The sequence below is a fragment of the Mytilus galloprovincialis genome, chromosome 6, assembly GCF_965363235.1.
Source record: "Mytilus galloprovincialis chromosome 6, xbMytGall1.hap1.1, whole genome shotgun sequence".
Taxonomy (NCBI): domain Eukaryota; kingdom Metazoa; phylum Mollusca; class Bivalvia; order Mytilida; family Mytilidae; genus Mytilus; species Mytilus galloprovincialis.
Genome location: NC_134843.1, coordinates 66,419,453 through 66,447,159, shown reverse-complemented (window position 1 = coordinate 66,447,159; position 27,707 = coordinate 66,419,453). Strand labels below are relative to the sequence as shown.

Below are 27,707 nucleotides of genomic sequence, written 5' to 3'. Positions count from 1 at the left end.
AAACTTATAAAGTCAAATACAATGCATAACAAAATTAAATGACCACTTTGTCCATACTTACAGATGACTTTATCAGTATGATCGTTCATCATAATAATACAATATGATTCATAAAGTACATTAATACACTGACCAGACAAATTATTTCGTCCTTTTAATTTTTAATCTAGATTATAACAGATATAATACTAGATATAAGAAGAATTAACCTTGGTATTGGACTTGACCATTTAAATCTTGACATCAATGTTATTTATCGCTTCAAAATAATACACAATCATTTACTATCTCAAAAGGGGATTATCAATTCAAATGCATTAAAATACTAGCCTCACATTTATGACTTCTGCATAATAAATTACACAAAAGAAAAAAAAACACCCAACAACAGCATGTACTGTCGCAAAAAAGAAAAAAGAGAAATAATATGAATACAAATAGTCGCTGCTTTGGTCATTACCTTCGAAAAAATACATACACGACAAAGAAAAAACGACTATAATGGTAAAAATTAATTACACTTATTAACAAGTGCAGCAATTAAAATGTGCATACATCAATTTACATAAGCTAATCTAATTAATACACATCATAATTAAACACATACTAGCAGTTGCACTAATCAATTGGAAAATTCCTCCTCCTCCCTATGGGCATTTAACCGTTTTGGAATTCTGACCTATATTGTATATGGGGGTCCTGTACTACTCTAGGTGAGCGAGACAGGATCTTTAGAGCCTCTAGTTTTGAAAATTATAATAGATAGAGATAAATTGTATACAGCAAATTTGTTCAGCAAAGAAAGAACTACAAATAAGTCAAACATAAACAGAATTTTTTTATCCCTTTTTGCCTTCTTGTATATGTAGCATTTTCTTGGTTGATTTGGCGTGTAGAGAGTACCACACTCATAAAAAGTAAAAACAAAAACTTTTATGACTTGACAACATTATCATAACTATACATTGTAGTACCCCTTCTAAATAATTTTGTTTATATGTTTGGTTAGCTTAATTTTGAGATGAATCATCAATGAAGGCATTTTTGTGTTTAGTATAGAATATTACCATAAAAGAAGTTGTTTTACATAATGGAAATTATAAAAAAAAAATGATCCTTTATTGTTAGATTAGAACAAATTGATTGGGTTATTCATTACCAAATACCACATTTATGGCAAATTTTTTTGTATTATATGTCTCTGCTTGAAGTGATTAACTCCAAACTAGGCAAAATTAGAGACTTGGATTATTTCATAGGTCCCAGTGAAGAATGACAATAACTGACCGCCTTGACATTGTAAATTTATAGTCTAAATCACTAATTTTATCTCACTCAGAAGATTTTTAATACATAGTAAACGAATCTACGGAAAACAATGACAAATTAAAAGAATGAAAAAATAAAGGATTTTGGAAAAAAAAGTGGCGAGGGCTTTAAAAAGTTGTCCTTTCACTAAGTACCTATGATAAAAAACAGAAAATGAAAATAATGAATAGAATATCATAGTAATATCAGAAAATGGAAATGTAAAACCACAAATAAACATCGAAAATAATAACCCCCCTCTCGGTCATATATTGACTAAAAAAGGCCATAATAAACGATGTCACGCACTCTTGTTCAGCAGTTAAACATGGACATAATAAGACATTTTATTTCACTAAAGCCCCCACATGGGTATGTTTGTACAACATTTTTGAACAAACAAAAAAAGTGTGAACATATTTACATTAGAACAACATGGTTAACAAAGGTGCAACAATAGTATATATAATACAGATATTTGACAGGAAGTAAAAATTATAGTAACATGATTAAGTCCATGTTTTAAAAGGTTTTAATAAAACTTTTGCAAAATTTTGCTATTCCAGTAAGTGTTAATAAATCTGATGTATTCATCAATTCTTTAAATTTTAAAACATTTGGGTTATTACATGTATTTAAAGGTAAAAATTTAGCTCTTACCAAGGATTTGTTTAGCATGTTTAGTAATGTTACTATACAAATCCTTGCTCTTACATGGTTGAAAAAGGTACATTTGAATAAGTAATGAAACTCATCACCAAGTTCAATTAGCATTACAAAGATTACAATGCCTTTCAGTTCTATCAATATTTAAAAATCTGCCCGTTTCAATGGGCAGTTTATTACTAAGGCAAAGGAGTTTACATAAATACATTCATAGATCAGATGGTAACACTGATAAATATTTCTCAAAACAAAAATCAAATTCTGTAATTGGATAATTTCCCGCTAAAAAGTGTAACAGTGTTACCTCCCATTTAGTGGGCGTGTTTAATTTAAGCATGTTGGTTGTTTACAATAAGTTATCATTTTCAAAACAACTGGGTCAGGCAGCTGTTGAAACATGGCAATACACAAAATACCTGCACAGTTTTTGTGCTTTGGACGTAAGTATCAATACTATGAAAACGTTTGATAAATGCATGATATAGTACATTATTATTGTGCATATCGTGTAATTAAGAAGTATATAACATATTACTGTTATTTTTAGAAAACGGTTTACAAATGATGTTATCCAGAAATCAGAGCAGTTTCTACATGTTTACCTGACCGATATATTATATAATGTATGTCAACGCATGTCTATATGAATGCAGACAATTTATCACTTGAAAAAAATAGTCATATGTACATTTGTACAAGTCTTTAAACACCCCCCTTATTTGCACATATCCATCCTGCTAAGTAACTGCATGTATCTTTAGTTGGATTAAAATCCTCCAAAACAATCAATTGATTAATTAATCCCACTCACCAAATTTTTGTACATTTAACCCAGGGACAAATCATTTATTTTTTTGTATAATAAAATTAATTAGACTTTATTGTTTCCAATAATCATAGATACATTGCCATGACAAAAGTCTCATATGCAAACTTTTAGATTAATATGAATCACTTAATCTGAGGTGTCCGCCATAATTATATTCAACTTATCTGCAGATTTTTGAGCTTTTATTGACATAGCTGATACTTTAACTACTCTAATTAATTTTCTTTGTTTATACACTTTGTCATGTTTGTGCAAGTACTATTCTATGGTCTTATTAGGTCAAATATCACATAAATGTCAACATGTTTAGAACTTTAAAGTGACTGTTATGTACTGTATATATATATATTACAATAGAATTTTCTGTACTGAAGTGATATATTTACCTGCATGGTCATCTATCAATAAAACTGACATAATTATGAAAGTCTTGAATAAGTTTAATATTTTTGTATTTTTAGCGGCCAAATAAATGCTCTTTTCAAACCTCTCTCTGTGCTGTTATACAATTTTTGAAATCATTTTGAATTAAGGAATGTATCTCCTGACCATAGCTCTGTTTCCCTGACCAGGTTTTCTTTAGTTTTGGTATCTTTTGATTAAATTATCACCTCTTCAAAGTTTGTATTTTGAATGTTTTGGCCTTGAGCACAGAAGAGATATTAAATGTTTATCTGGTGTGCTGTAAAGTTGGAACCATTTAATTATGTTGATACTAAAAAGTGACATTTAGGTCAGAAACAAGAAAAAAAACTTTTCCCAAAATGAGGTTCAACCCTGACCTTTAAAAGAAATTGAAACACTACTGAATTAATAAACAATAATGTGAAAGAATATTAATTTCATACACATACACTTGCATGATCTTTTGCATCATAAAAACAAATCATTCTGAACAATTTTCATCCCAGTCCGAAGACTGCGTCAACCAACCTCTTAAGCTTATTATCAGTGCTTGGCCTATTGGTCTGTGACAGGATTGCTTCTCTTAGTAAATGTGGTAGATACTTAGTGAGCCGTAAGCAGTTGAGCTAAGGAAGTACTTCTTAAGCTCAATCGACATGCAAGCTGCCTGGTAAAACAGAGGTCTTGGGTTCAAGACCTGGTTGACAAAATGTGGATATAAGCAATTTTGTATTGAAAATTATGCTTCGGTAATACAGGTCAATGACTTATTGACATTAATTTGGTGTCAAAAACATCAACAATCAAATCATTTCATGGTTTCTCTATTTTGCTACTAAGTAGAAAATACACCATTCTTTAACCCTTTCCTTCATGGATTTTTTTTTTCAGTAAAAAAAATCAGCAGGTTTAAAGTGTTAATGCATTGTAAAAATGAATATTTCATCAAAGAAATTTAAGTTGGATATTCTCATGAATTTCCTTTTCATATTGGATACATTTTTAAAAGTTCAATGCAGATATTTTGTAGTCAAAGCGTTTCAACTGAGGTACCACAGAGGTGCCAAAAGGCGTCATTATGGAGGAAAGGTGGTGGCATCAAGCGCTGTCATTATGAAGGAAAGGGTTAAAGAACAATACTTGATTATACAGGAGTTATTTATAATCATAAGATTTTATTACCTACAGAATATTTGTGATTTTATCAGCTTGTATCACTTAGACTTTAGTACACATTTACTAGTATTAGTCCTTGGATGTTATATAACATGACTAACCATGCAATTAGTTTTATGAGGATATGTATGGGGATTTCTCATTTCGGTTTCTTGAATTATTAAATAGCCCATTTTCTCCATCTTTTATATTTTTGACCCATTATTCATTATTTTTTTTAAAATTTTTCCCAGCTGTTTTTTACTATTTTTTACCATTCTTTTATTCGTTTACCCATTATTCGCTATTCTGTAAACCCCATCCATACCCTCTTGTTTTTAACACTGTCTAGGAATAGATGTACATCTGCTTTCAAATTAATAATGAAAGAAAATCGACTAGGTATGCATTTTTTTGTTTCCCTTGAATTTAATATACATTTTTATGTAAATTCTCAAATTGAATTTACATATGAACAAATGATGAAGGTTTATGAACATTTAAATTTACCTCAATAAACATGATAAAGATAATCGAAATCCAGTTTTGTACTCAAAAAATATTTTATTTCTTAAAATATTGAATTTAATATTTGTTTGAAATATATATGTCAGAATTATAAGGATCAATTTTCACACCAGATGGTTCAGATGTGACAAAAATTGTGAAAACTTTAATTCTTAATGAATATTGGAAATATTTTATTTAATTCTTGAGTGATACAAATTATTAAAGTTTCTTTAAATTCTGTGAAGCATGACCATATTTTTTATTTAACCCTTTCGTACTGAAATGATCCTTTTGTCACCCTGAAGCGCATACTTAAAAAGTCACTTTTGTATCCTGTACACTGTTTACTTAAGAAGTTTCAAAACAGACTTAATTTTGATCTTACAATTCTTTTAATAAAAATTATCTTTTAAGAAGATTAAAATTGATTGTTTATCATTTAATTTTTTTATTGTTAAAGAGAAAAGAAATATGCAAATTCTGTCACAATTGTATGGAAATACAGATCTTATAATCCTCTACTTTTACAAATTGTAACTAAGATTGAAGATGGAGAGTTGTCTCATTGGCACTCATAACACATCTTCTTATATCTACTCAGTTTTTCAAGGACTATTCTAATTTCTGTTTTAATAAACTTTCAGGATCCTCAGATTTGTTTATTATGAGGCATTCTTCAAAAATTTGATTTGGGTGATATAAGAATTACCATAACATAAAATAGAATTCATCTAAATGTATGTCACGTATGCTAGACAAGTGGAATATGAAAGATTGATGCAGAAAGTTAGAACTTTGCAGGAAATTAAATTAATGTAGAGCAAAAACATGAACATGAAAATTGTATGGTTTCTTGTGTATTCAGTACTAAATGAAATTTTCAATTTCCTTAATTTCTGCAATCAAGTTTTAGTATAGTGAAGTTCCCTAAAAAAAATAAGAAGATGTAGTATGATTGCCAATGAGACAACTCTCCATAAGAGATCAAATGGCACACATCTTTATTACTCAAGAGGTAACCATTACTTTCCTTAATATTGACCGTTTGCCTATTGTAAATAAATTGTTGTCTGTCCTTATGAAATAAAGTTATAAACAAAGTACATTATGTATGAAAAAGTATTTTTCCATATTGATTTAAAATTATGTTAGTTGCTTGACTCTGGTTAATTTTTATGAGAACAAATTAATATTTTAAACATAATAGTTTTCCTCATTAAACTTAAATGAAAAAGTGGGTCTCATTTGGATCTAAGCATGACGCTGGATTTGGCCTGATTATGTCAATTATTTGTCATTAAAAGATAAGTTTAATAGATTTATGAGGCCAGCATTGTTAATAATGCAAAAAAAGTGTTTGACATTTGAAAGTAGGGTTTTTTTTTCCTTCTCGGACAGTTAAACTATTTCTTAAGCCTGACACTGAAAGTCTTTTTAATTTGAGTGAAAAAGTAATTTCTCTTTACTTTTTCTTTAAATCTGCAACAGTGCGCGATATTAAGGCAGTTAAATAATATAATTGTGTAAGGTCTATAATTGACAATTTAAAACAAAAACTACAACATTACAGCAATAGTATTATCAGAAACAAAAGTCATGAAATGATATTGGATTTGTATGTTGTTATGTACAATCAAGAATATAATGAGAAGGATAAGGACAAGACATTTTATTGTAAAAAACAACCATTATCAGTGGCAGATCCAGAAATTTTCATAAGTGGGGGCCCACTGACTGCCTAAGAGGGGGGCCGCTCCAGTCACGCTTCAGTGATTCCCTATATAAGCAACAAATTTTTTTCCCAAAAGGGGGGGCCCGGGCCCCCTGTCCCCCCTAAATCCACCTCTGCTTATATCATGGTAAGCACACCTAGCACTTCAATCACCACTTCTTCCTGTAGGAAGTCATGATTCTGTGTGGAGTATTGTGAGCACTATACTGATATAGAAGAATTATTATTCCTGAAGGACATAGACAGTTAATATGACAATGTAACATGAATAATTTAGATTAAAACACAAATAACATACAAGAAAATCAAGTACCGTAGTACAAAGAACAGCTCAAGCTTTTATAATACACATACAAGTGTGGCTGATATTAAGTTAATAGCTGTACACATATATAAAAAAAATTTGTTATTATATTATTATAAAAACAAAAGAACATGATTATATAAAAGATATATATATAGGTTTGAAGGTTGTTTTCAATTTAGACATGTTTATATATATATATATATATATATATATATATATACAGTTGTGTAGCTCAGAAGGTTAAGCGTGTTTTAAGTTTTTCCCTTGTTAGAATCATTAGTATATGCATACTCACATTGCTTTTGTGATATGTGTATGGTATGCAAGATAATTATATATAAGATTGTATATATACATACTGAATCAGGTTTTTGTCTACCTTGACGCAGTCAAAAAGCGAGACATAGGTATGCTGTTTCAGGCGTTGGCGCCACCGCCGACGGCAGCATGATAACAATTGTATTAGTTTGTGATTAGGTCTAGTTTATGGTGAACCACTAGTGGTAAGTCAAAGATATTGGTTTACAGTTGTATTTGTATTGCCACATCTCATTACCATGGAGATTATTTGGCCATGTACCTTCAGTAATGGTTCATTGACTTTGAATATTTTCAAAAGTTAAATGTTAAAGTTTTGCTATTTTAATTTCAACATTTGCATTATTGAAGTTACTAAAAAGGGAGACATATCTCTGTGATAACAGTTTATTTTTGTTTACATCAGTTGAATTATCTCTCTGATACTGTGGGTGTTATAGTAGGATACCCCTGAGTTCAAAAGGTCTTGATTTGCAATCACTTCTTTAGGACACCTTAAATCCTGTAGTTAATCAGAAATATATAAGCTTGGTAAATAAATCACATTGGAGGCTCTAAAGTCAACACATTTTAAAGATGTTTAGTCATAATAGAACAAACTTTTGTGCTTTTGCTGGACCAAATATTTTCAGGAAAAACCTAGGCCTAAACCTTCAAAATGTTCTGCCACCCAACATGCCGAAAGGTTCAAAATTTCATATAGAGTCTAATAAAAGACTCAACAATTTTTTTAGATCAAAGGTTACAACCAAATTGAACTATTTAAAAAAAAATGTTATATTTAATATTTAATAAGTGGCATTGCAACACAAATATTAATGTATAATTTATAAATTGCGTGATGTGCGAAAAAAAGTTAATTTGTATTAAAAGTTACAGCACAACTATATCTATGAAAATTTTGAAGTATTATGGTCAGATTAAAAGAAATATTAATTTGTCAGGATCTTAGGGCCAGTTTTAATGCTTCTATATGAATTATTTATCATCGAGAGAAAACGAAAATATTACGTACAAAAACAATGAAATCCATACGACCCAGTGGGTTTATGTCTATCAAAATGAGAAAAGTTTTTTTTCTCACAGATATAATATGGAGATGCGTGTTGAACATCTTAGAAATTATCTAAATCATATTGTATAAACAATGATAAATAATTAAACCTTCATATGTTACAGGTAGAACTTTTAGCTATGGATCAATACGTTGTTCATCATCGGAACCATCAATGCCACCATGTGACTTTGTACCAGAGAAGTACCAGGTACTTATGTTATGAATAGCAGTGTTATTTTTTATACGACCGCAAGAAGTTTTTTGGGATCGTATAATCGTATGATGTCGTCGACTGCATCCTCTGCGTCATCGACAATAACTTTAGTTTACATGAATGGATCTCTTTGAAATTTAATAAGAAGGTTCAATACCACAAAAGGAAGGTTGGGATTGTTTTAGGGATGATGGTCCCAACCGTTTAGGAATTAGGGGCCCAAAAGAGGCCCTAAACAAGCATTTTTCCACTTGCAGGATAATAACTTGTGTATAAGTATTTCAATTGCTCTGAAATTGTTCCACAATGTTTAATACCACAAGTAGAAGGTTTGGATTCATTTTGGGGGTTATGGTGCCAACAGTTTAGGAATTAAGGGCCAAAAAGGGGCCAAAAACAAGCATTTTTGTAGTTTCTGGACAAAAAAATTGTATGTAAGAGTAAAGATCTATCTGACATTGACCACAAGGTTCCATATCACAAAGGGAAGGCTGGGATTCAGTTTGGGGTTATTGCCCCATTCATGCAGGAATTAGGGGCCAAAAAAGGGCCAAAAACTAGCATATATCTAGTTGCCAGATAATAACTTGTGTTTAAGTGTATGGATCTCTCTGAAATAGTACTACAAGGTTCCATACTACAAAGGAAAGGCAGGCTTCCAGTGAGGGGTAATTGGTCCAAGGGGGGATTCAAAAGGTTTTGGGGGGGTTCCAATTTTTTTTTCAAAATTTTTTTAAAGTTTCAAGAAAAAATCTTTTATACCACAGTATTGTGCAATAGATTTGTAAGATCTTGATTTTTGTGTGTGTCAGAAACCTATATTATGTCAAAAATTTGATTACAATCCAAATTCAGACAGTATCAAGCTTGATTATTGTGTCCAAATTTGGCCCAACTGTTCAGGGTTCAACCTCGGCTGTCGTATCAGGCTGTGCTCAGCTATTCATTTTATTAATAATTGTAGTGGCAGATCCAGTTGGAACCCCCCTTGTTTTGGGATGATCAATGCATTTGAATGAGGAGTAATGGTTGGAACCCCCTCCCCCTTTGTCCTGGGTTTGGAACCCCCTCTTTTTAAAATGGCTGGATCCGCCCTTGAATCGATAGTTTGAAACTAAAAGTTACCCTTTGGCTAACAAAATAGTATCAGGTCACAGTCCATAATCACAAATGTGAATTCAAGTGACCGTTTCAGTAAGATTTGAAAAAAATAAAAGGCTTATAATATGTTATGCCAGACGAGCATTTCATATACAAAAGACTCATCAGTGCCAATAGAATCAAAACATTTCATAGGCTAAATCAAACAGGAAGTTGTTAATAACAAAATATAGATTTTTGGGTAAGGATTACATGAAATGCAATCAAAACCCTATTGTCTCTGCATTGATAGCTTTATTTGCATTATTTTGCATCATCGCTATCTTTGACAGTAGTCATTATACATGTTTTATGTATGTGCCACATTATTTATGTATGTGCCTGTCCCAAGTCCGGAGCCTGTAATTCAGTGGTTGTCGTTTGTTTATGTGTTACATATTTGTTTTTCGTTCATTTTTTTACATAAATAAGGCCGTTAGTTTTCTCGTTTGAATTGTTTTACATTGTCTTATCGGGGCCTATTATAGCTGACTATGCGGTATGGGCTTTGCTCATTGTTGAAGGCTGTACGGTGACCTATAGTTGTTAATGTCTGTGTCATTTTGGTCTTTTGTGGATAGTTGTCTCATTGGCAATCATACCACATCTTCTTTTTTATATTATATACATTGAGGTGAACAATCTTTAGCTTTATGTCAAGCAATTAAATATTAATGAAATATAATAATTACCTAGATATTTTATAGATACTCAATAATGTTAGTCTCTAGAGATTCAAGAGTTTTTTTAAAATTTTCAATGTTAGCAACATGTGATTTTCACAGATATTTTAAAAGGTCATAATAAAAATATGTAGAGTACGTTTGTACTAAAAAGTTTAGTTGTATTTTTAAATTTTCGTATTTTTAAATTTTCAATCAAAATTTAATTTTAGCAACATGTGGTTTTGATATTTTAATAGGTCATAACAAAAATATGTAGAGACTGAAACTTTGGTTGTACTTAAATTTAAATCAATATATATATGTCAATAGAAAACAATTTAGCATGCAGTCAAAAATATAATATTTTTTTTTATCTTATATCATGTTATGACAACTCAAGTATAAAATTATTTATCACATGAATTACTGTGGATCGATAAATGTATTCATGAGATAACCAATGTTCAAAGATTTTATGTGTTAAGGTACAATACAAATTTAAATGTTCAACAATTTAGTGCACATTTTCTGTATGCTTGTATGCAGACTTGGTGAAAAATCACAACATCTAATATCCAGGAACTTTTCCACAATCCATGCCAATTAGTACCCACAAAAATAATCAACATTTCTTAGTACCTTGCATTTGGCCTTTGTTAGTCTTGGTCAAGCTCACCTACCAGAAGCCCGCTTTGTGGGAGAGGGATTTTTCTCACTATGTTGAAGACCCATTTGTGGTCTTCCGCTGTTTTCTGTCTTTTAGTCAGGTTGTTGACACATTCCCCAATTCCATTCTCAATTTTATTTGATGTCAAGATTATACTTTTAACAATAACATTTAAGTGCTCCTCTTTTAGGGAATAAGCTACGATGATGCTATGAAGGTCAGAAGTAAGAACCTGACCCCAGCTTTGTTGACATTCTACAAGAAACCAGTGATGATAAACCAGGGTCACATGCAATGGCTGTGGGATATCCATGGCAACAGATACCTTGACTTGTTTGCTGGTATTGTTACTGTTAGTGTCGGACATTGCCACCCGTAAGTTACAACAAACATTTATGCATCATACCTGTATGGAAATTTTGACGATCTTACTGTTATTAAGTAACATCCGCTTTGACTTGGTAGTCATGCTTAACCATCAAAAATGAGTTAAAAAATGTTATACAAACCAACATGTTAATTTGTATATTATGATTTCATAAAAGCTGCAAACAATATATACTCTTAGAATTTATAATGCCATTTCTAAATTTTTCAATACTATTTTTAGCTAATATTAGTTTATTTTTGGTAAGAGAAACATTGTTAAGCAGAGATACTAATATATAACTGTTTATTCTTTCTAAGTAAAGTTACAAAAGCAGCAGAGAAACAAATGAGAAAACTATGGCATACAACTAATATATATCTTCATCCTGCCATCCATGAATATGCAGAGAAACTTGTTGCTAAACTACCAGGAGATCTTAAGGTACTGTTATTAATAAAGCTTATACAGTAAAAGTACTGTTATTTCCCACCAGTTCAGGGATCTTATTGCATTGACTCATCAGTAGCATATCCTGATTTTTTTCAAAACTTGGGTAGGAGGAGGCACCAACCAAAAGAAAAATGAGGCGCATAGCATTCACAGGGCAGAAAAATGTACCTTAAAAAATTGACAAAAAGGGGTACCTCAACAAATAGATTAAACATTTACTTTTAAATTTAACTCAATCTGGTGAACCAACGCCTGTGTGGATCCTTTTGATAGGGTCCATGAAGTGGATACCATGGTAAGCCAGGTTGTCAAATAACCTTAATGATCTTAAAATCTGAAAACAGCTTAACAGTACATTTCAATTGCTTTATGCCAATCAATGCTTAACTCAGAAAATGCTTGGAGCTTAGATAAAAACATACCAAAAAAAATCTGTATGAATTGTACACAGAAGCAGGTGGTATATGTCAAAGTATATCAGAATACATTGCTGACAAGTTTTGAGGTTTTAATGAATCAAACATATCTTTAACTGCTTTGTAGGTTGTGTATTTTACTAACAGTGGATCAGAGGCTAATGATCTGGCATTGTTAATGGCAAGAATGTATACTGGTACATTTGAAGCTCTTTCTCTCAGGTAAATATTGTTAATGGCCAGGATGTATACTGGTACCTTTGAAGCTCTTTCTCTAAGGTAAACATTGTTAATGGCAAGGATGTATACTGGTACATTTGGAGCTCTTTCTCTCAGGTAAACATTGTTATTGGCCAGGATGTATACTGGTACCTTTGAAGCTCTTTCTCTCAGGTAAACATTGTTAATGGCAAGGATGTATACTGGTACATTTTAGGCTCTGTCTCTAAGGTAAATATTGTTAATGGCTGGAATGTATACTGGTACCTTTGAAGCTCTTTCTCTCAGGCAAATATTGTTAATGTCTGGGATGTATACTGGTATATTTGAAGCTCTTTCTCTCAGGTAAATATTGTTAATGGCCAGTGTGTATACTGGTACATGTGAAGCTCTCTCTCTCTCATGTAAATATTGTTAATGGCCAGGATGTAAAAAGGTACATTTGAAGCTCTGTATCTCAGGTAAACATTGTTAATGGCAAGTATGTATACTATCACATTTGAAGCTCTGTCTCTCATGTAAACATTGTTAATGGCTGGGATGTATACTGGTACATTTGAAGCTCTGTCTCTCAGGTAAACATTGTTAATGGCCAGGATGTATACTGGTACATTTGAGGCTCTTTTTCTCAGGTAAATATTGTTAATGGCTGGGATGTATACTGGTAAATTTGAGGCTCTCTCTCTCAGGTAAACATTGTTAATGGCCAGGATGTATACTGGTAAATTTGAGTCTCTCTCTCTCTCTCTCAGGTTAACATTGTTAATGGCCAGGATGTATACTGGTAAATTTGAGTCTCTCTCTCTCTCTCAGGTAAACATTGTTAATAGCCAGGATGTATACTGGTACATTTGAAGCTCTCTCTCTCAGGTGAACATTGTTAATAGTCAGGATGTATACTGGAACATTTGAAGCTCTCTATCTCTCTCTCATGTAAACATTGTTAATAGCCAGGATGCATACTGGTACATTTGAAGCTCAGCAAGTTTCTATTAGGTAAACATTGTTAATTGCTGGCATTTATACTGGTATATTTGAAACTCTGTCTCTCAGGTAAACATTGTCAATGGCCAGGATGTATACTGGTAAATTTGAGGCTCTTTTTCTCAGGTAAATATTGTTAATGGCTGGGATGTATACTGGTAAATTTGAAGCTCTCTCTCTCAGGTTAACATTGTTAATGGCCAGGATGTATACTGGTACATTTGGGGCTCTCTCTCTCAGGTAAACATTGTTAATGGCAAGGATGTATACTGGTACATTTGAAGCTCTATCTCTTAGGTAATAAACATTGTTAATGGCAAGGATGTATACTGGTACTGTTGAGGCTCTCTCTCTAAGGTAAACATTGTTAATGGCCAGGATGTATACTGGTACACTTGTGGCACTCCCTCTCAAAGGTTAACATTGTTAATGGCAAGAATGTATACTGGCACATTTGAGGCCCTCTCTCTAAGGTAAACATTGTTAATGGCCAGGATGTATACTGGTACACTTGTGTCACTCTCTCTCAAAGGTAAACATTGTTAATGACTTAGATTTTTATACAACCTCAAAAATTGAAAATTTTTTGGTCGTACATTGGTATCACGTTGGCGTTGTCTTCGTCGTCCGAATACTTTTAGTTTTCTCACTCTAACTTTAGTAAAAGTAAATAGAAATCTATGAAATTTGAACACAAGGTTTATGACCACATAAGGAAGATTGGGATTGATTTTGGGAGTTTTGGTCCCAACATTTTAGGAATTAGGGGCCAAAAAGGGCCCAAATAAGCCTTTTCGTGGTTTTCGCACTATAACTTTAGTTTAAGTAAATAGAAATCTATGAAATTTTGACACAAGGTTTATGACCACAAAAGGAAGGTTGGGATTGTTTTTTGGAGTTTTGGTTCCAACAGTTTAGGAATTAGGGGCCAAAAAAGGGCCCAAATAAGCATTATTCCTGGTTTTTGCACAATAACTTTAGTATAAGTAAATAGAAATCAATGAAATTTAAACACAAGGTTTATGACCACAAAAGGAAGGTTGGGATTGATTTTGGGAGTTGAGGTCCCAACAGTTTAGGAATTAGGGGCCAAAAAGGGCCCAAATAAGCATTATTGGTTTTCGCACCATAACTTTAGTATAAGTAAATAGAAATCTATGAAATTTAAACACAAGGTTTATGACCATAAAAGAAAGGTTGGGTTTGATTTTGGGAGTTTTGGTCCCAACAGTTTAGGAATAAGGGGCCCAAAGGGTCCAAAATTGAACTTTGTTTGATTTCATCAAAAATTGAATAATTGGGGTTCTTTGATATGCTGAATCTAACTGTGTATGTAGATTCTTAATTTTTGGTCCCATTTTCAAATTGGTCTACATTAAGGTCCAAAGGGTCCAAAATTAAACTCAGTTTGATTTCAAATCCGTTGGGTTCTTTGATATGCTGAATCTAAAAATGTACTTAGATTTTTGATTATTGGCCCAGTTTTCAAGTTGGTCCAAATCAGGGTCCAAAATTAAACATTGTTTGATTTCATCAAAAATTGAATAATTGGGGTTCTTTGATATACCAAATCTAACTGTGTATGTAGATTCTTAATTTTTGGTCCCGTTTTCAAATTGGTCTACATTAAAGTCCAAAGGGTCCAAAATTAAACTAAGTTTGATTTTAACAAAAATTGAATTCTTGGGCTTTTTTGATATGCTGAATCTAAACATGTACTTAGATTTTTGATTATGGGCCCAGTTTTCAAGTTGGTTCAAATCAGGATCCAAAATTATTATATTAAGTATTGTGCAATAGCAGGAAATTTTCAATTGCACAGTATTCAGCAATAGCAAGAAGTCTTCAAGTGCACAGTATTGTGCAATACCAAGAAATTTTCAATTGCACAGTATTGCGCCATAGCAAGAAATCTTCAATTGCACAGTATTGTGCAATAGCAAATATTTTCAATTGCACAGTATTGCGCAATAGCAAGAAATATCTAATTGCACAATATTGTGCAATAGCAAGAAATTTTCAATTAGAGTTATCTTTCTTTGTCCAGAATAGTAGTTGAATCAACTTAAATCATTGTTTTATACAATATACAATGTATATTCACTTTTACTACCAACTGATAAATTAAAACAATCTTTACTATTCAGTGATAACAAGCACTTTATTTTACATTTTAATATTTTATGATATATTTAAATGAGTAGTTATTGTTGCAAACTCCATTAGAAATTTGAATTGAGATCAGTTTTGGAAAAAAGGAAAGGGGGATGTGAAAAAAAAATGGGGGGGGGGGTTAAATTTTTCTCATTTCAGATTTCATAAATAAAAAGAAAATTTCTTCAAACATTTTTTTGAGAGGATTAATATTCAACAGCATAGTGAATTGCTCAAAGGCAAAAAAAATATTTTAAGTTCATTAGACCACATTCATTCTGTGTCAGAAACCTATGCTGTGTCAACTATTTAATCACAATCCAAATTTAGAGCTGAATCCAGCTTGAATGTTGTGTCCATACTTGCCCCAACCGTTCAGGGTTCAACCTCTGCAATCGTATAAAGCTGTGCCCTGCGGAGCATCTGGTTTATTATGAGGGCAGTTTTCAAGTTCGTCCAAATCGCGGTAAAAAATTAAACTTTGTTTGATTTCGACAAAAATTGAATATATGGGGTTCTTCGATATGCTGAATCTAACCATATATTACGGATTACAAATGTGTCGAGGTTTGTGATTGGATAACAACACAGAGATGTCTATATATTCAGGAAACTGCCGGGGTATATACGACGTTTTTGTCCCCAATTGGAACCTCAAAAACGTCATCATAACACCGGTTATTATGTGACGTAGTCAAAAGCTATCAGACTGTCAGAGGCTCACAGAGGGAAAATAATGACGTGCTTCAGTCAATAATACATTTTTGATACAAAATCACGCAATTTACACTTTTAATACTTAAATTTAATGTTAAAAGTGTTATTATAAATTATTACATACACGATAAAATTACCCGGTATGTTCACAGCAAATTAGAAAATCCTTCACGTATGCCGAACATATCAGGTTGGGTTTTTCAATATATATGTGTTGTCAACAAATACCTGCACTGGAAAATAACATTAAGTCAGGGGTAATCCGTAATATATGTGTAATTCAGGTCTCAGAAAGGGTATATACTGTCACAGTATATACCCTGTCTGAGAACTGAATAACATATAATGTATTTAGATTTTTAGGCAGTTAAGCTGCCTTATGCGAGCACCCTGGATTTGGGTTCCCCTCTGGGAATTTTTGAAAAAGTGTCATTGCTCTAATCTGGCAGGTCTGGTAGATTCCTTATAACTTATTAGACATTTTTTTCACACTTTTTGTTATAAAAAACAATAAATATAAGGAAGATTACCTTAAATGATCGTCGATTTTCCCAAAACAATTGATGTTCCCCATTTGAAAAAGTGCGAACTAAAAAGTTAAGCATAGCTTTTTATCGTCTGTGCGTTTGATGAAGATGTAAGTGAACTATTGTAAGAATAATTTCATCGACGAAAATGTTTGTAATGAAGGCATTATAATTTGCCAAATGGCATGAATGGCGCATGGATATTATTTTGCGGCTATTACGCCGTTGAATTTGGTGGATTCCATCCTACTAAAGGTAAATATTTAAAAGCAATGTCTTACTTCCTCTCTGTATAAGTCTTGAATTTGTAAGAATACTTGATTATTTTATTTCTACATTGTATGAAGATATGTATTTTATTTAATTATTTAATGCAAGCTGATGTTATTATTTGTCATCGTGTCTCCGTACTGTATCGTGTAAACCCTCAAACATACTCGATCAGGGCCATTGCAATGTCAATCGGGACCTCATTTGAATACGTATTTATAGATTTTGTCGATGTCAATTAAGGTCATTTCAAGATGGTTTCCTTTATCGTGTTTTAGTTAAAAGTAAAATCACAAAAATACTGAACTTAGACGAAAATCTAAAGTTGACATGGATAATTAATTGCTTTACACACAAACCTGTAAACTCATTCATGTAAGACGATACACCTGTACAATGTGACCTTTCACCTGGAAATATAGTTTCGTATACAAAATTCCACTTCTTTCAGGTTTACACTTTCAGTATTAATGGTTACAATAAACAATTAAAAAATGTTAGGTCTTGATTTATTTAAGACGATAAGTAAGAGTTAAACACAAAAAGTCGGAATACGAAAATTTTGATACTTTAATCACACATATTCAAAATGGCGCATCGTGGTTTACTTGTACTGTACACACGTGAATAACATTAAACGAAATCGATCTTGGGAAGATTTCACTAGGTTTTATCTTGACTATAATGGTTTTACCATTGAAGGGTTCATCTTTTATTGATATTCAGGATTCATGTACACTGTTAAGATGCAATGACATAAATTTTACCAAATCCGAAACAAAGCGGACATTCGATCAAAGGCTGATTTTTATGCAAATTACTAAGTCAACACTGTTAGATGAGGGTGGTAAAGGGTTATTTTCGTGCAACGTGATCGCCGTTTTTTATTTCACGTTCAACATGTTTTTACTTTTTTATTTCACGTTCAGTCGTGCAAGACAGATGCCTCGTTCAACGTGTTTTTATGGAACGCCGTAGCTGCCTTATGTGTACTTGTTTTTAGATACGCTTATACTTTTCAATATATGCACATAGTTTTTCTATATATGCACATAGTTTTTCTCTATATGCACATACTTTTTCTCTATATGCACATAGTTTACTTTATATGCACATAGTTTACTTTATATGCACATAGTTTTTCTATATATGCACATAGTTTTTCTATATATGCACATAGTTTTACTATATATGCACATACTTTTTCTCTATACGCACATACTTGTTCTCTATATGCACATAGTTTACTTTATATGCACATAGTTTTTCTCTATATGCACATCTGTTACTTATTCGTTTTTAATGCGCGGAGTATATGGTTGCACTTTGAATTAAATCGTTTTTCAATTGTGTTCATGTCTCTGGTGGTAACAATGTGTTCTTACAGATGAAATGACCCTATAAGCGCGATTGCAACCGTTCCAGTGCTCGGTTAATACCCTGTTACTTATTCACTTATAATACGTTTGTTGTACGTTGCACCTTTTAAAAAAGGATTTTCAATTGTGTCCGTGTCTTTGATGGTAACGATGTGTTTTAAAAAATGAAATTACCCTATTAGCGCGCATGTACCCGTTCCAGCGCTCGGTTAATACCCTGTTACCTATTCACTTATAAACGTTGGTTGTATGTAGAACCTTTTAGAAAAGGATTTTCAATTAAGTTCATATCTCTGGTGGTAATAATGTTTTCTAAGAGATGAAATGACCCTATTAGCGCGCATGCACCAGTTCCAGCGCTCTGTTAATACCATGTTACCTATTCACTTTTAATACGTTTGTTGTACGTTGCACCTTTTAGAAAAGGATTTTCAATTTTGTCCATGTCTCTTGTGGTAACAATGTGTTCTTAGAGATGACATTACCCTATTAGCACGCAAGTACCCGTTCCAGCACTCGGTAAATAACCTGTTACCTGTTACATAAAATTAAAGTATTTACATGTTTCTGCTTTTGCACATATTTTCCTTGAAGAACCCTGACAAATATGATTGAAAATCAAATATGATGAATAAAAGATAAAAATTTGCTCTTCTTAATGAACATTTATCATTGTCATAGAAAATTGTAGATTAAAGCAATGTCCCTATTTTTTGGTGGCAGCTTTGTGACAAGTACAGCTTTCTTTTAAATGTTAAATTTACTATTCTAATAAATTCAAACTCTGAATGTTTACACTGCCATTACACATGGAATATTTAAACAAAATCATCCAAAACGTACAAACAAAAATAAGTCTGAACATACTACACTACACATAAAAAGTATTACAAACGTGTTATAAGCGAATAAGTAACGAATAGGTAACAGGGTATTAACCGAGCGCTGGAACGGGTACATACGCAGTAATAAGGTTATTTCATCTCTAAGAACACATTGTTACCACCTGAGACATGGACATAATTGAAAATCCTTTTCTAAAAGGTGCAATGTACAACAAACGTATTATAAGTGAATAGGTAACGAATAGGTAACAAATAGGTAACAGGGTATTAACCGAGCGCTGGAACGGGTACATACGCGCTAATAGGGTCATTCAATCTCTAAGATCACATTGTTACCACCAGAGACATGAACACAATTGAAAATCCTTTTCTAAAAGGTGCAACGTACAACAAACGTATTATAAGTGAATAGGTAACGAATAGGTAACGAATAGATAACAGGGTGTCAACCGAGCGCTGGAACGGGTACATGCGCGTTAATAGGGTCATTTCATCTCTTAGAAAACATTATTACCACCAGAGATATGAACTTAATTGAAAATCCTTTTCTAAAAGGTTCTACGTACAACCAACGTTTATAAGTGAATAGGTAACAGGGTATTAACCGAGCGCTGGAACGGGTACATGCGCGCTAGAACACATTGTTACACCAAGAGACATGGGCACAATTGAATTTTTTTTTTTAAAGGTGCAACGTACAACAAACGTATTATAAGTGAATAAGTAACAGGGTATTAACCGAGCACTTGAACGGTTGCAATCGCGCTTATAGGGTCATTTCATCTGTAAGAACACATTGTTACCACCAGAGACATGAACACAATTGAAAAACGATTTAATTCAAAGTGCAACCGTATACTCCGCGCATTAAAAACGAATAAGTAACAGATGTGCATATAGAGAAAAACTATGTGCATATAAAGTAAACTATGTGCATATAGAGAACAAGTATGTGCGTATAGAGAAAAAGTATGTGCATATATAGTAAAACTATGTGCATATATAGAAAAACTATGTGCATATATAGAAAAACTATGTGCATATAAAGTAAACTATGTGCATATAGAGAAAAAGTATGTGCATATATAGAAAAACTATGTGCATATATTGAAAAGTATAAGCGTATCTAAAAACAAGTACACATAAGGCAGCTACGGCGTTCCATATGTTTTGCTTATAATTTAATTTTACGTGCATCGTGATTTTCAAATGCTTATTTTCCGTGCTCGGTATTTTTCAAATAAAATTCAAACACTTGGCAGGAATCGTCAAGATACCTTTTTAAAAGCTGTAAACCATTTATATCATAAATGTGTAAACTAAATCGGAAATATCAAGTAAAACAGAGTTTATAATTACAAGAAGACAGTGACTCAGTCACAAAAGGTTCACATCAAAGTCTTTATTTTTCGTGCAACGTTCATGACAGAAATTATTTCATGTTCAACGTGAAATTATGTCTTATTTCACGTTTTTTTCGTGCAAGCACACCCCTTTTACCACCCTCTTAGATTGTTTATTTTATTTAAAAATAATAACAAAGAGTAGTCAAGAATACTTTTATTTCTAAATAATACAAAGAGTTGTCAAGAATACATTATAACATTGACAACACATGATGTTTCTGTTTACTTGGCCAAACCTCGTTCAACATCGTATCCCAACTCTGGAAAAAAAATGTCATGAAATCCTATAGTACTGCATAGTCCGCACCTAGTCCTATAACATATGACCTCAGGGGTTTTATTCACTATTTCCATTTGCTGTTCTGATAAAAAAATTTTACTATCATTGTGCCACCCGAGACACTAAATAAAAAATGAAAATATCAGCATGAAAACGTTAAATAGTGAATATATAATGCGAAGGCATATATTATAGGACTAAGTCCGCACCCCTTCCATCAATTTCATTCCCGGGTAAAAAAAAACGCGGACTATACACCCCTTTCAACTGTATGTAACACATAAACAAACGACAGCTACTGAATTACAGGCTCCTGACTTGGGACAGGAACATACATAAATAATGCAGGTATATCTCATTACCAGAATATTTAGCCCACCCCCTTTGTCATGGTCTATTGACTAACATGTATTAGTTTTTGATTAGGTCAGTTATTGAGGAACCACTAGTGAATGGTCAATGATATTTGGTGTGCAGTTGGATAAACTTTGTCACTTAATTTCTTGGCTCACACCGAACAACAAGCTATAAAGGGCCCAGAAATTACTAGTGTAAAACTATTCAAACTAGAAAACCAAAGGTTTGTTAAAAAAGGACAACTTATAAAGTCAATGGTATTTGGTAAGCAGTTGTATATTCCTCCATGCAGCTTGTAACTATAAGCAAAACCTACATGTATACTGCATAGTAAGCTTTAAAAGACCAGGAATTACAAACGTAAAACAATAAAAACTAATAAAAATGTTAAAATAAATAATTGGACATAACTTTTGAAAGTGGCGGGATTGGATAGTGAAAATTTTAGGGTACAAACATTAGTCAATACTTGAGAAATAGCTGAGATAATATTTTCACCAATTTTTCAACAATGTTCGTCTTAACTTCTGCCAAGTTTGCCTCTGCTTTTTTTACTTAACTGCCTACAGCGCCTTTGGTGCTTTGATTGATATTTGGGCCCAGTTATCAAATTGGTCAGCATTTAGGTCTAAGCACCTGGTTTGTTATTATGAAGAAATTTTCAGTCTGTGTCCATATTCAAGTTAATTTTTTCCCCAAATAAGATTTAATCCTGGTAAAATGTAGTTAGTTTCAAAATATCATGTAAAATAAATCTTATCATTGAATAACCTGTATGTATTATGTTTTACAGAAATGCTTACCATGGCGCCAGTCCGTATCTTATGGGTCTTACAGCATTATCTACATGGAAATTCAACAGTCCCACTGGGCTGGGAATACATCAGGTACATCAGGGGCAGATCCAGCCATTTTAAAAGGGGGGGGGTTCCAACTATATGTCCCCATTCAAATGCATTGATCGACCAAAAAAAGGGGGGTTCCAACCCCCGGAACCCCCCCCCCCCTGGATCCACCAATGTACATAAAATTATTATATGAAATTAAATCCCCAACACAACTTTAGATGAAGGGGCTATATTTCAATCATGCATTTCCTTCCCATCCAACTGTCTGTCCAGTCTTCCAACAAATATTTTCTTGTACCTTTTCTTAGAAACTTCTGAACATGATGACCTCATATTTATAGTGAGTGGGGTAAAAATGTTGAATTGTTTAGTGTGTGTGCTTTTCTGATCTATCAAACACCCACTTCCAGTTTTCCAATACTGTGTTATGCTTTTAACTGCCAATTAACTATAGATTGTCTGTTACAAGCATTATGTAATGTATTTTTAGAATGATTTTATTGAAAAAGGTAATCCTAATTTATTTTACATTATAGACAATGAATGCAGATCCTTACAGAGGCCCATGGGGAGGAGCAAGATGTAGAGATTCACCTTCTCAGGTAATTAATTATTTAACAAGTCCAGAGTAATCTGGAGCAGACTGTATGATATCAGTATTTTATATGAATGTGGAGTTTTTGACAACATCGTTAGTGCTTTAATAGCTATTGTAACAAAATGGGGGTTCTTTGAAATGGAACTTGTTTTCCCTAAAATTGTGTGATGATGTTGTTAAAACCTTACCGTTTATTGACTGTTTTTATTTTATATTTCTTGTACAACTTTGTGTAAACATTGTTAACTTTTTATTATTCTTAACGTCCATGTTTTGAATTTATATTCGGAACTCCCCTCGATTGTTCATGTCAAATGAAGTACATAAACGTTTACCAATCGTTCCGAACATTATTTTGGTAATTACCAATTCCGGTTTTGGTAATTTAGGTATTTTACCTAAATGGTAAATGGTAAACCATTTCGGTAAATAGTAAACCATTTCGGTAAATGGTTTACCAAAGTATAAATACGGTGGAGAGAAAGGATAAGACTTTAGTACGACTTTACCCTGGGCAAGTGACACACGCTAATTCCAAGCGATTAAATAACCAGAAATAACCAGACTATTTCCGTATAATGTTGGCTTGTTAGGACTTGTTAGTTCCATAACAAGTTGTATTTAGAGAATTACTTCTCGAGAGAAACGTTATCTTTTGACATTGAATTTCCGTTACCATTTGCCGATTACCAAACTATCTTGTTCGTAAACTTTCTAGGTATTTATGTATTATAGTTCCGCTATCCATTTTCTTTACGATATTCTAATATAAAAGTAAGGTATTTATTTGTTAAACTAGAATACTGCTACTTAAGTTATTTATTATGTGTACGAATTGCTGATATTTATTGCACGTAAATACAAGTTGATTTTTATTCGACGAGTTTGTTATTCTTACAAAAACCTAAACGGAACCAAACTAAGATCTATCAGAATACCACAACGTACCACAAAACCTATACAGAACCAACTGTAGATCTACCCGAATACCACGATACCAGAGAACCACGTTACCAAAGAAGAGTCGCCAGTTATAACTTTAGTTCATATATTCCATTCTTATAGCAACACACTAAGAGTTCCAATATTTACAGTTAACACCAAAGCCTGACCGCTCGGTTATCGTTACACTATTATAGAGTAAACCATCAGAATGCTAAAAATGATTCAATTTGAAAAATCAAAAAAATGTACCGATAACTCATCAAGAAAAATATTTAAATGTGCATTTGTACTTTGTTAAGTGAGCAGTACAAAGTGCTAAGTGACATAGTCTGTTGCTCTCTATCTTAATTTATTTAGAGTACTACGAAACCATTGAAACGTTTGATGTCAACCCAACACATTTAATTTAAAATGCAATTCACGATTTGCTTGTTTCACTTAAATCAAGTGTTTAATTTTGATCGTATAAATTATTCTTTGCAGCACAAATAACATAATTTCATTTTTAAGCATAAAAGAGAAAAAATAAAAACTACTCTTTGATCATATTATTTAAGAAATAATTCCTGGCAGCCATAGATTTGTTGGAAATTTACACATGGCCTGGGCCATGGTAATCAAATTTTATTCTGAGCGTTAGCTCAGGCCATCTTGCTCCATGTGTAAATTTACAACAAATCTATGGCTTCCATGAATTATTTCGATTCTAATAGGACAAATAAGTTTATTCACATACTGAAGCGAAGATAGGTATGCCGTGTGTGTAGCTAGCTGTTTTTATACAACCGCAAAAATTGAAAATTTTTTGGTCGTATATTGGTATCACGTTGGCGTTGTTGTCATCGTCGTCGTCGTAGTCCGAAGACATTTGGTTTTCGCACTATAACTTTAGTATAAGTTAATAGAAATCTATGAAATTTAAACACAAGGTTTATGACCATAAAAGGAAGTTTGGGATTGATTTTGGGAGTTTTAGTCTCAACCGTTTAGGAATTAGGGGCCAAAAAGGGCCCAAATAAGCATTTTTTTTGGTTTTCGCACTATAACTTTAGTATAAGTAAACAGAAATCTATGAAATTTTAACATAAGGTTTATGACCACAAAAGGAAGGTTGGGATTGATTTTGGGAGTTTTTGTCTCAACAGTTTAGGAATTAGGGGCCAAGAAAGGTCCCAAATAAGCATTTTTCTTGGTTTTTGCACAATAACTCTAGTATAAGTAAATAGAAATCTATGAAATTTTATCACAAGGTTTATGACCACAAAAGGAAGGTTGGGATTGATTTTGGGAGTTTTTGGTCCCAACAGTTTAGAAATTAGGGGCCAAAAGGGTCCAAAATTAAACTTTATTTGATTTCATCAAAAAATGAACTGTTTGGGTTCTTTGATATGCCAAATGTAACCGTGTATTTAGATTCTTAATTTTTGGTCCTGTTTTCAAATTGGTCTACATTAAGGTCCAAAGGGTCCAAAATTAAACTTAGTTTGATTTTAACAAAAATTGAATTCATGGGGTTCTTTGATGTGCTGAATCTAAACATGTACTTAGATTTTTTATTATGGGCCCAGTTTTCAAGTTGGTCCAAATCAGGGTCCAAAATTAAACTTTGTTTGATTTCAACAAAAATTGAATATATGGGGTTCTTCAATATGCTGAATCTAACCATGTATTTAGATTTTTTTTATATTTGGGTCTGGTTATCAAATTGGTCCACATTGAGGTCTAAAGGGTCTAAATTGAACATTATTTGATTTCATCAAAAATTGAATTCTTGGGGTTCTATGATATGCTGAATCTAACCATGTATTTAGATTTTGCATATTGGACCATAATAGGTAAATGTCCAATTTAAAATTTTTAAGTTTTTAAGTTTTAGTTCTTAGACCACATTCATTCTGTGTCAGAAACCTATGTTGTGTCAACTATTTAATCACAATCCAAATTCAGAGGTGTATCAAGCTTAAATGTTGTGTCCATACTTGCCCCAACTGTTCAGGGTTCGACCTCTGCGGTCGTATAAAGCTGCACCCTGTGGAACATCTGGTTTACTCCTGGTTAGATAAAGCTAAAATATTCTCATAAATCTTTAGCTTGCATTGATTATTTGTTAATAACCGCTAGAAAAAAATGTTTAATTCTCAAACCCAATATTTGCGATTTTGAATTTACATGTTTTCCTGTAAGCTACCGTCAAAACCAAAATTTACATTTCGTAACGAAGGAGCTGCCATGTTGACTTGCTGAAATCAGTTAATATTCGAATAATGCAATAGAATAGAATAGAAAATAAAACAAAACCTACCTCAGAATTCCATTTTAATACAATATTATACGAACTTCGATGGTTACAAAAAAATTTATAATGTTTTTATACTGCAAATTAAATTAGTATATTGATAGCTTTTAAAATCGTAACATAAATATCAAGATAATTTTTATCCCTTAATTAATGAACCCCTGATTTTGGAGAAAGTGTTCCATGATGAAATTGACATTGCACAAAATATAGCTGTGTTACTATATTTAGGAAATACACACAACTAGTTGTAGTATATTAATTCTTTTTATTATGAATCCGAATAAGAATAAAAGTTCTTTTGTCTTTTGTTTTATTACAATTTCTAATACAATAAAATAGGTTCAAATACATGTGGATTTACGTGGGAGCTATATTGTAACATCCATTATTATGTATATTTCTGAGTCTGCGCTAAGTATAGATATATCGAGAATTTTCACACGGTGTTGTTTACAAAGCGAAAGAAGCACGTCATATTAGAATATTTGATAATTTCCAGGTAGTAGGTAGATCATGTGACTGCGCTGAAGGTCAGTGTCAAGCTGGAGAACATTATTTGGACCAGTTAAAGGACACAGTAGCATTCTCTATGCCGAACAAAAGATGTGGTGCCTTCTTTGCAGAATCTATTCAGGTAAAGAGTGCTTAGATAACAAAACTCTTATATAAGCAATTTTCGATATGCATCGCTTTTTAGGGGCCACAATTGTTTTATTTTACCAAACTAACTGTGGAAGGCCTTTTGAATCATTGAAAAAAAGTGTAAATTTTTAAGGTTGTTCATTCTTCCTTGCAATGTAAAAGAAAATTTAGCTGAATTATTCCATGCCATGTGATAATGTGATACCCAATAGAATTGTTTATGATATAAGTAATGTGTAATAACACATTGATACAGGGTTTCCCCTGGGTCAGTTATTTTTTTCGCCATATCTTTCGCCAAAACAATGTATATATTTTTCGCCACTTTATTTTTTTTCGCCAAGTAACATATATATATTTTTCGTTTAAAATTTTCCTTTCCCCCCCCTCCCCCTTAATAAGATGAGTTTGCCCCATTGTTGTCTATGATTCTTCTCTCAAACTTATCTTACAGTCTTTAAAAAGAAGAACTTTATTTTTCACTTAAAAGAGGGAAAATTATTATATTTTGAACAACTTTAAAAGAAGGGGCCACTTACTTTTAAAAATAAAGAAGATATAAGTCCTGGAATATAACAAAATTCTTAGACATGTTTTAACCATATAATACCAGAAAGATGTACAGTTCTTTGGGAAAGTTTCTTCAAAATAATAATATGTGCCCTTTTGTACTAAAAAGTGTTTTTACAACAAAACAAAAGTCTTTACTTTTTTTACAAGTTATTACTAGAAATTGATCCCTCATTTAAGGTGTAGTCATTACGAGGAAGGGTTACTCTCATTCGAGGGATTGTTCCCAGATTTTCCCAAACTTTTGAATAGATTTCTTCATAACCACAGTTTTGTTTTCTAGACCATTGTAAATGAAAAAGTTGAGAGGTAAAACTATGCTTGAAACACGTGTGTCACTGAAACGACTTTAAAGTACCCACTCAAATCAATTATCTATATCAAAGTCAAAGGATAAAGTTATAAATCAGAGATTTTTCTTGCTTTTGAACATTTTTCGTCATAATAACAGTTTTCTT

The 27,707-nt window shown here is 32.4% G+C and overlaps 1 protein-coding gene and 1 long non-coding RNA gene across 2 annotated transcripts in view; one reads left to right on the top strand and one right to left on the bottom strand.

The window, feature by feature from the left end:
• Positions 1-2,287: 2,287 nt before the first annotated feature.
• LOC143080144 (alanine--glyoxylate aminotransferase 2, mitochondrial-like) overlaps positions 2,288-27,707 on the top strand; it is a 37,419-nt gene continuing 11,999 nt past the window's right edge. Inside the window, exons 1-8 of the mRNA XM_076255870.1 lie at positions 2,288-2,414; positions 8,410-8,495; positions 11,164-11,348; positions 11,661-11,784; positions 12,337-12,431; positions 22,141-22,234; positions 22,732-22,797; positions 26,537-26,671. Of these exons, the coding sequence (XP_076111985.1) occupies positions 2,372-2,414; positions 8,410-8,495; positions 11,164-11,348; positions 11,661-11,784; positions 12,337-12,431; positions 22,141-22,234; positions 22,732-22,797; positions 26,537-26,671 (828 nt within the window). The 5' untranslated portion in view covers positions 2,288-2,371. The remainder of the gene's footprint in view (positions 2,415-8,409; positions 8,496-11,163; positions 11,349-11,660; positions 11,785-12,336; positions 12,432-22,140; positions 22,235-22,731; positions 22,798-26,536; positions 26,672-27,707) is intronic.
• LOC143080145 (uncharacterized) lies at positions 20,850-21,931 on the bottom strand. The gene is made up of 2 exons (XR_012979632.1): positions 21,715-21,931; positions 20,850-21,384 (listed from the first exon to the last, which is right to left on the bottom strand). It is a non-coding gene; the product is annotated as an uncharacterized LOC143080145 (long non-coding RNA).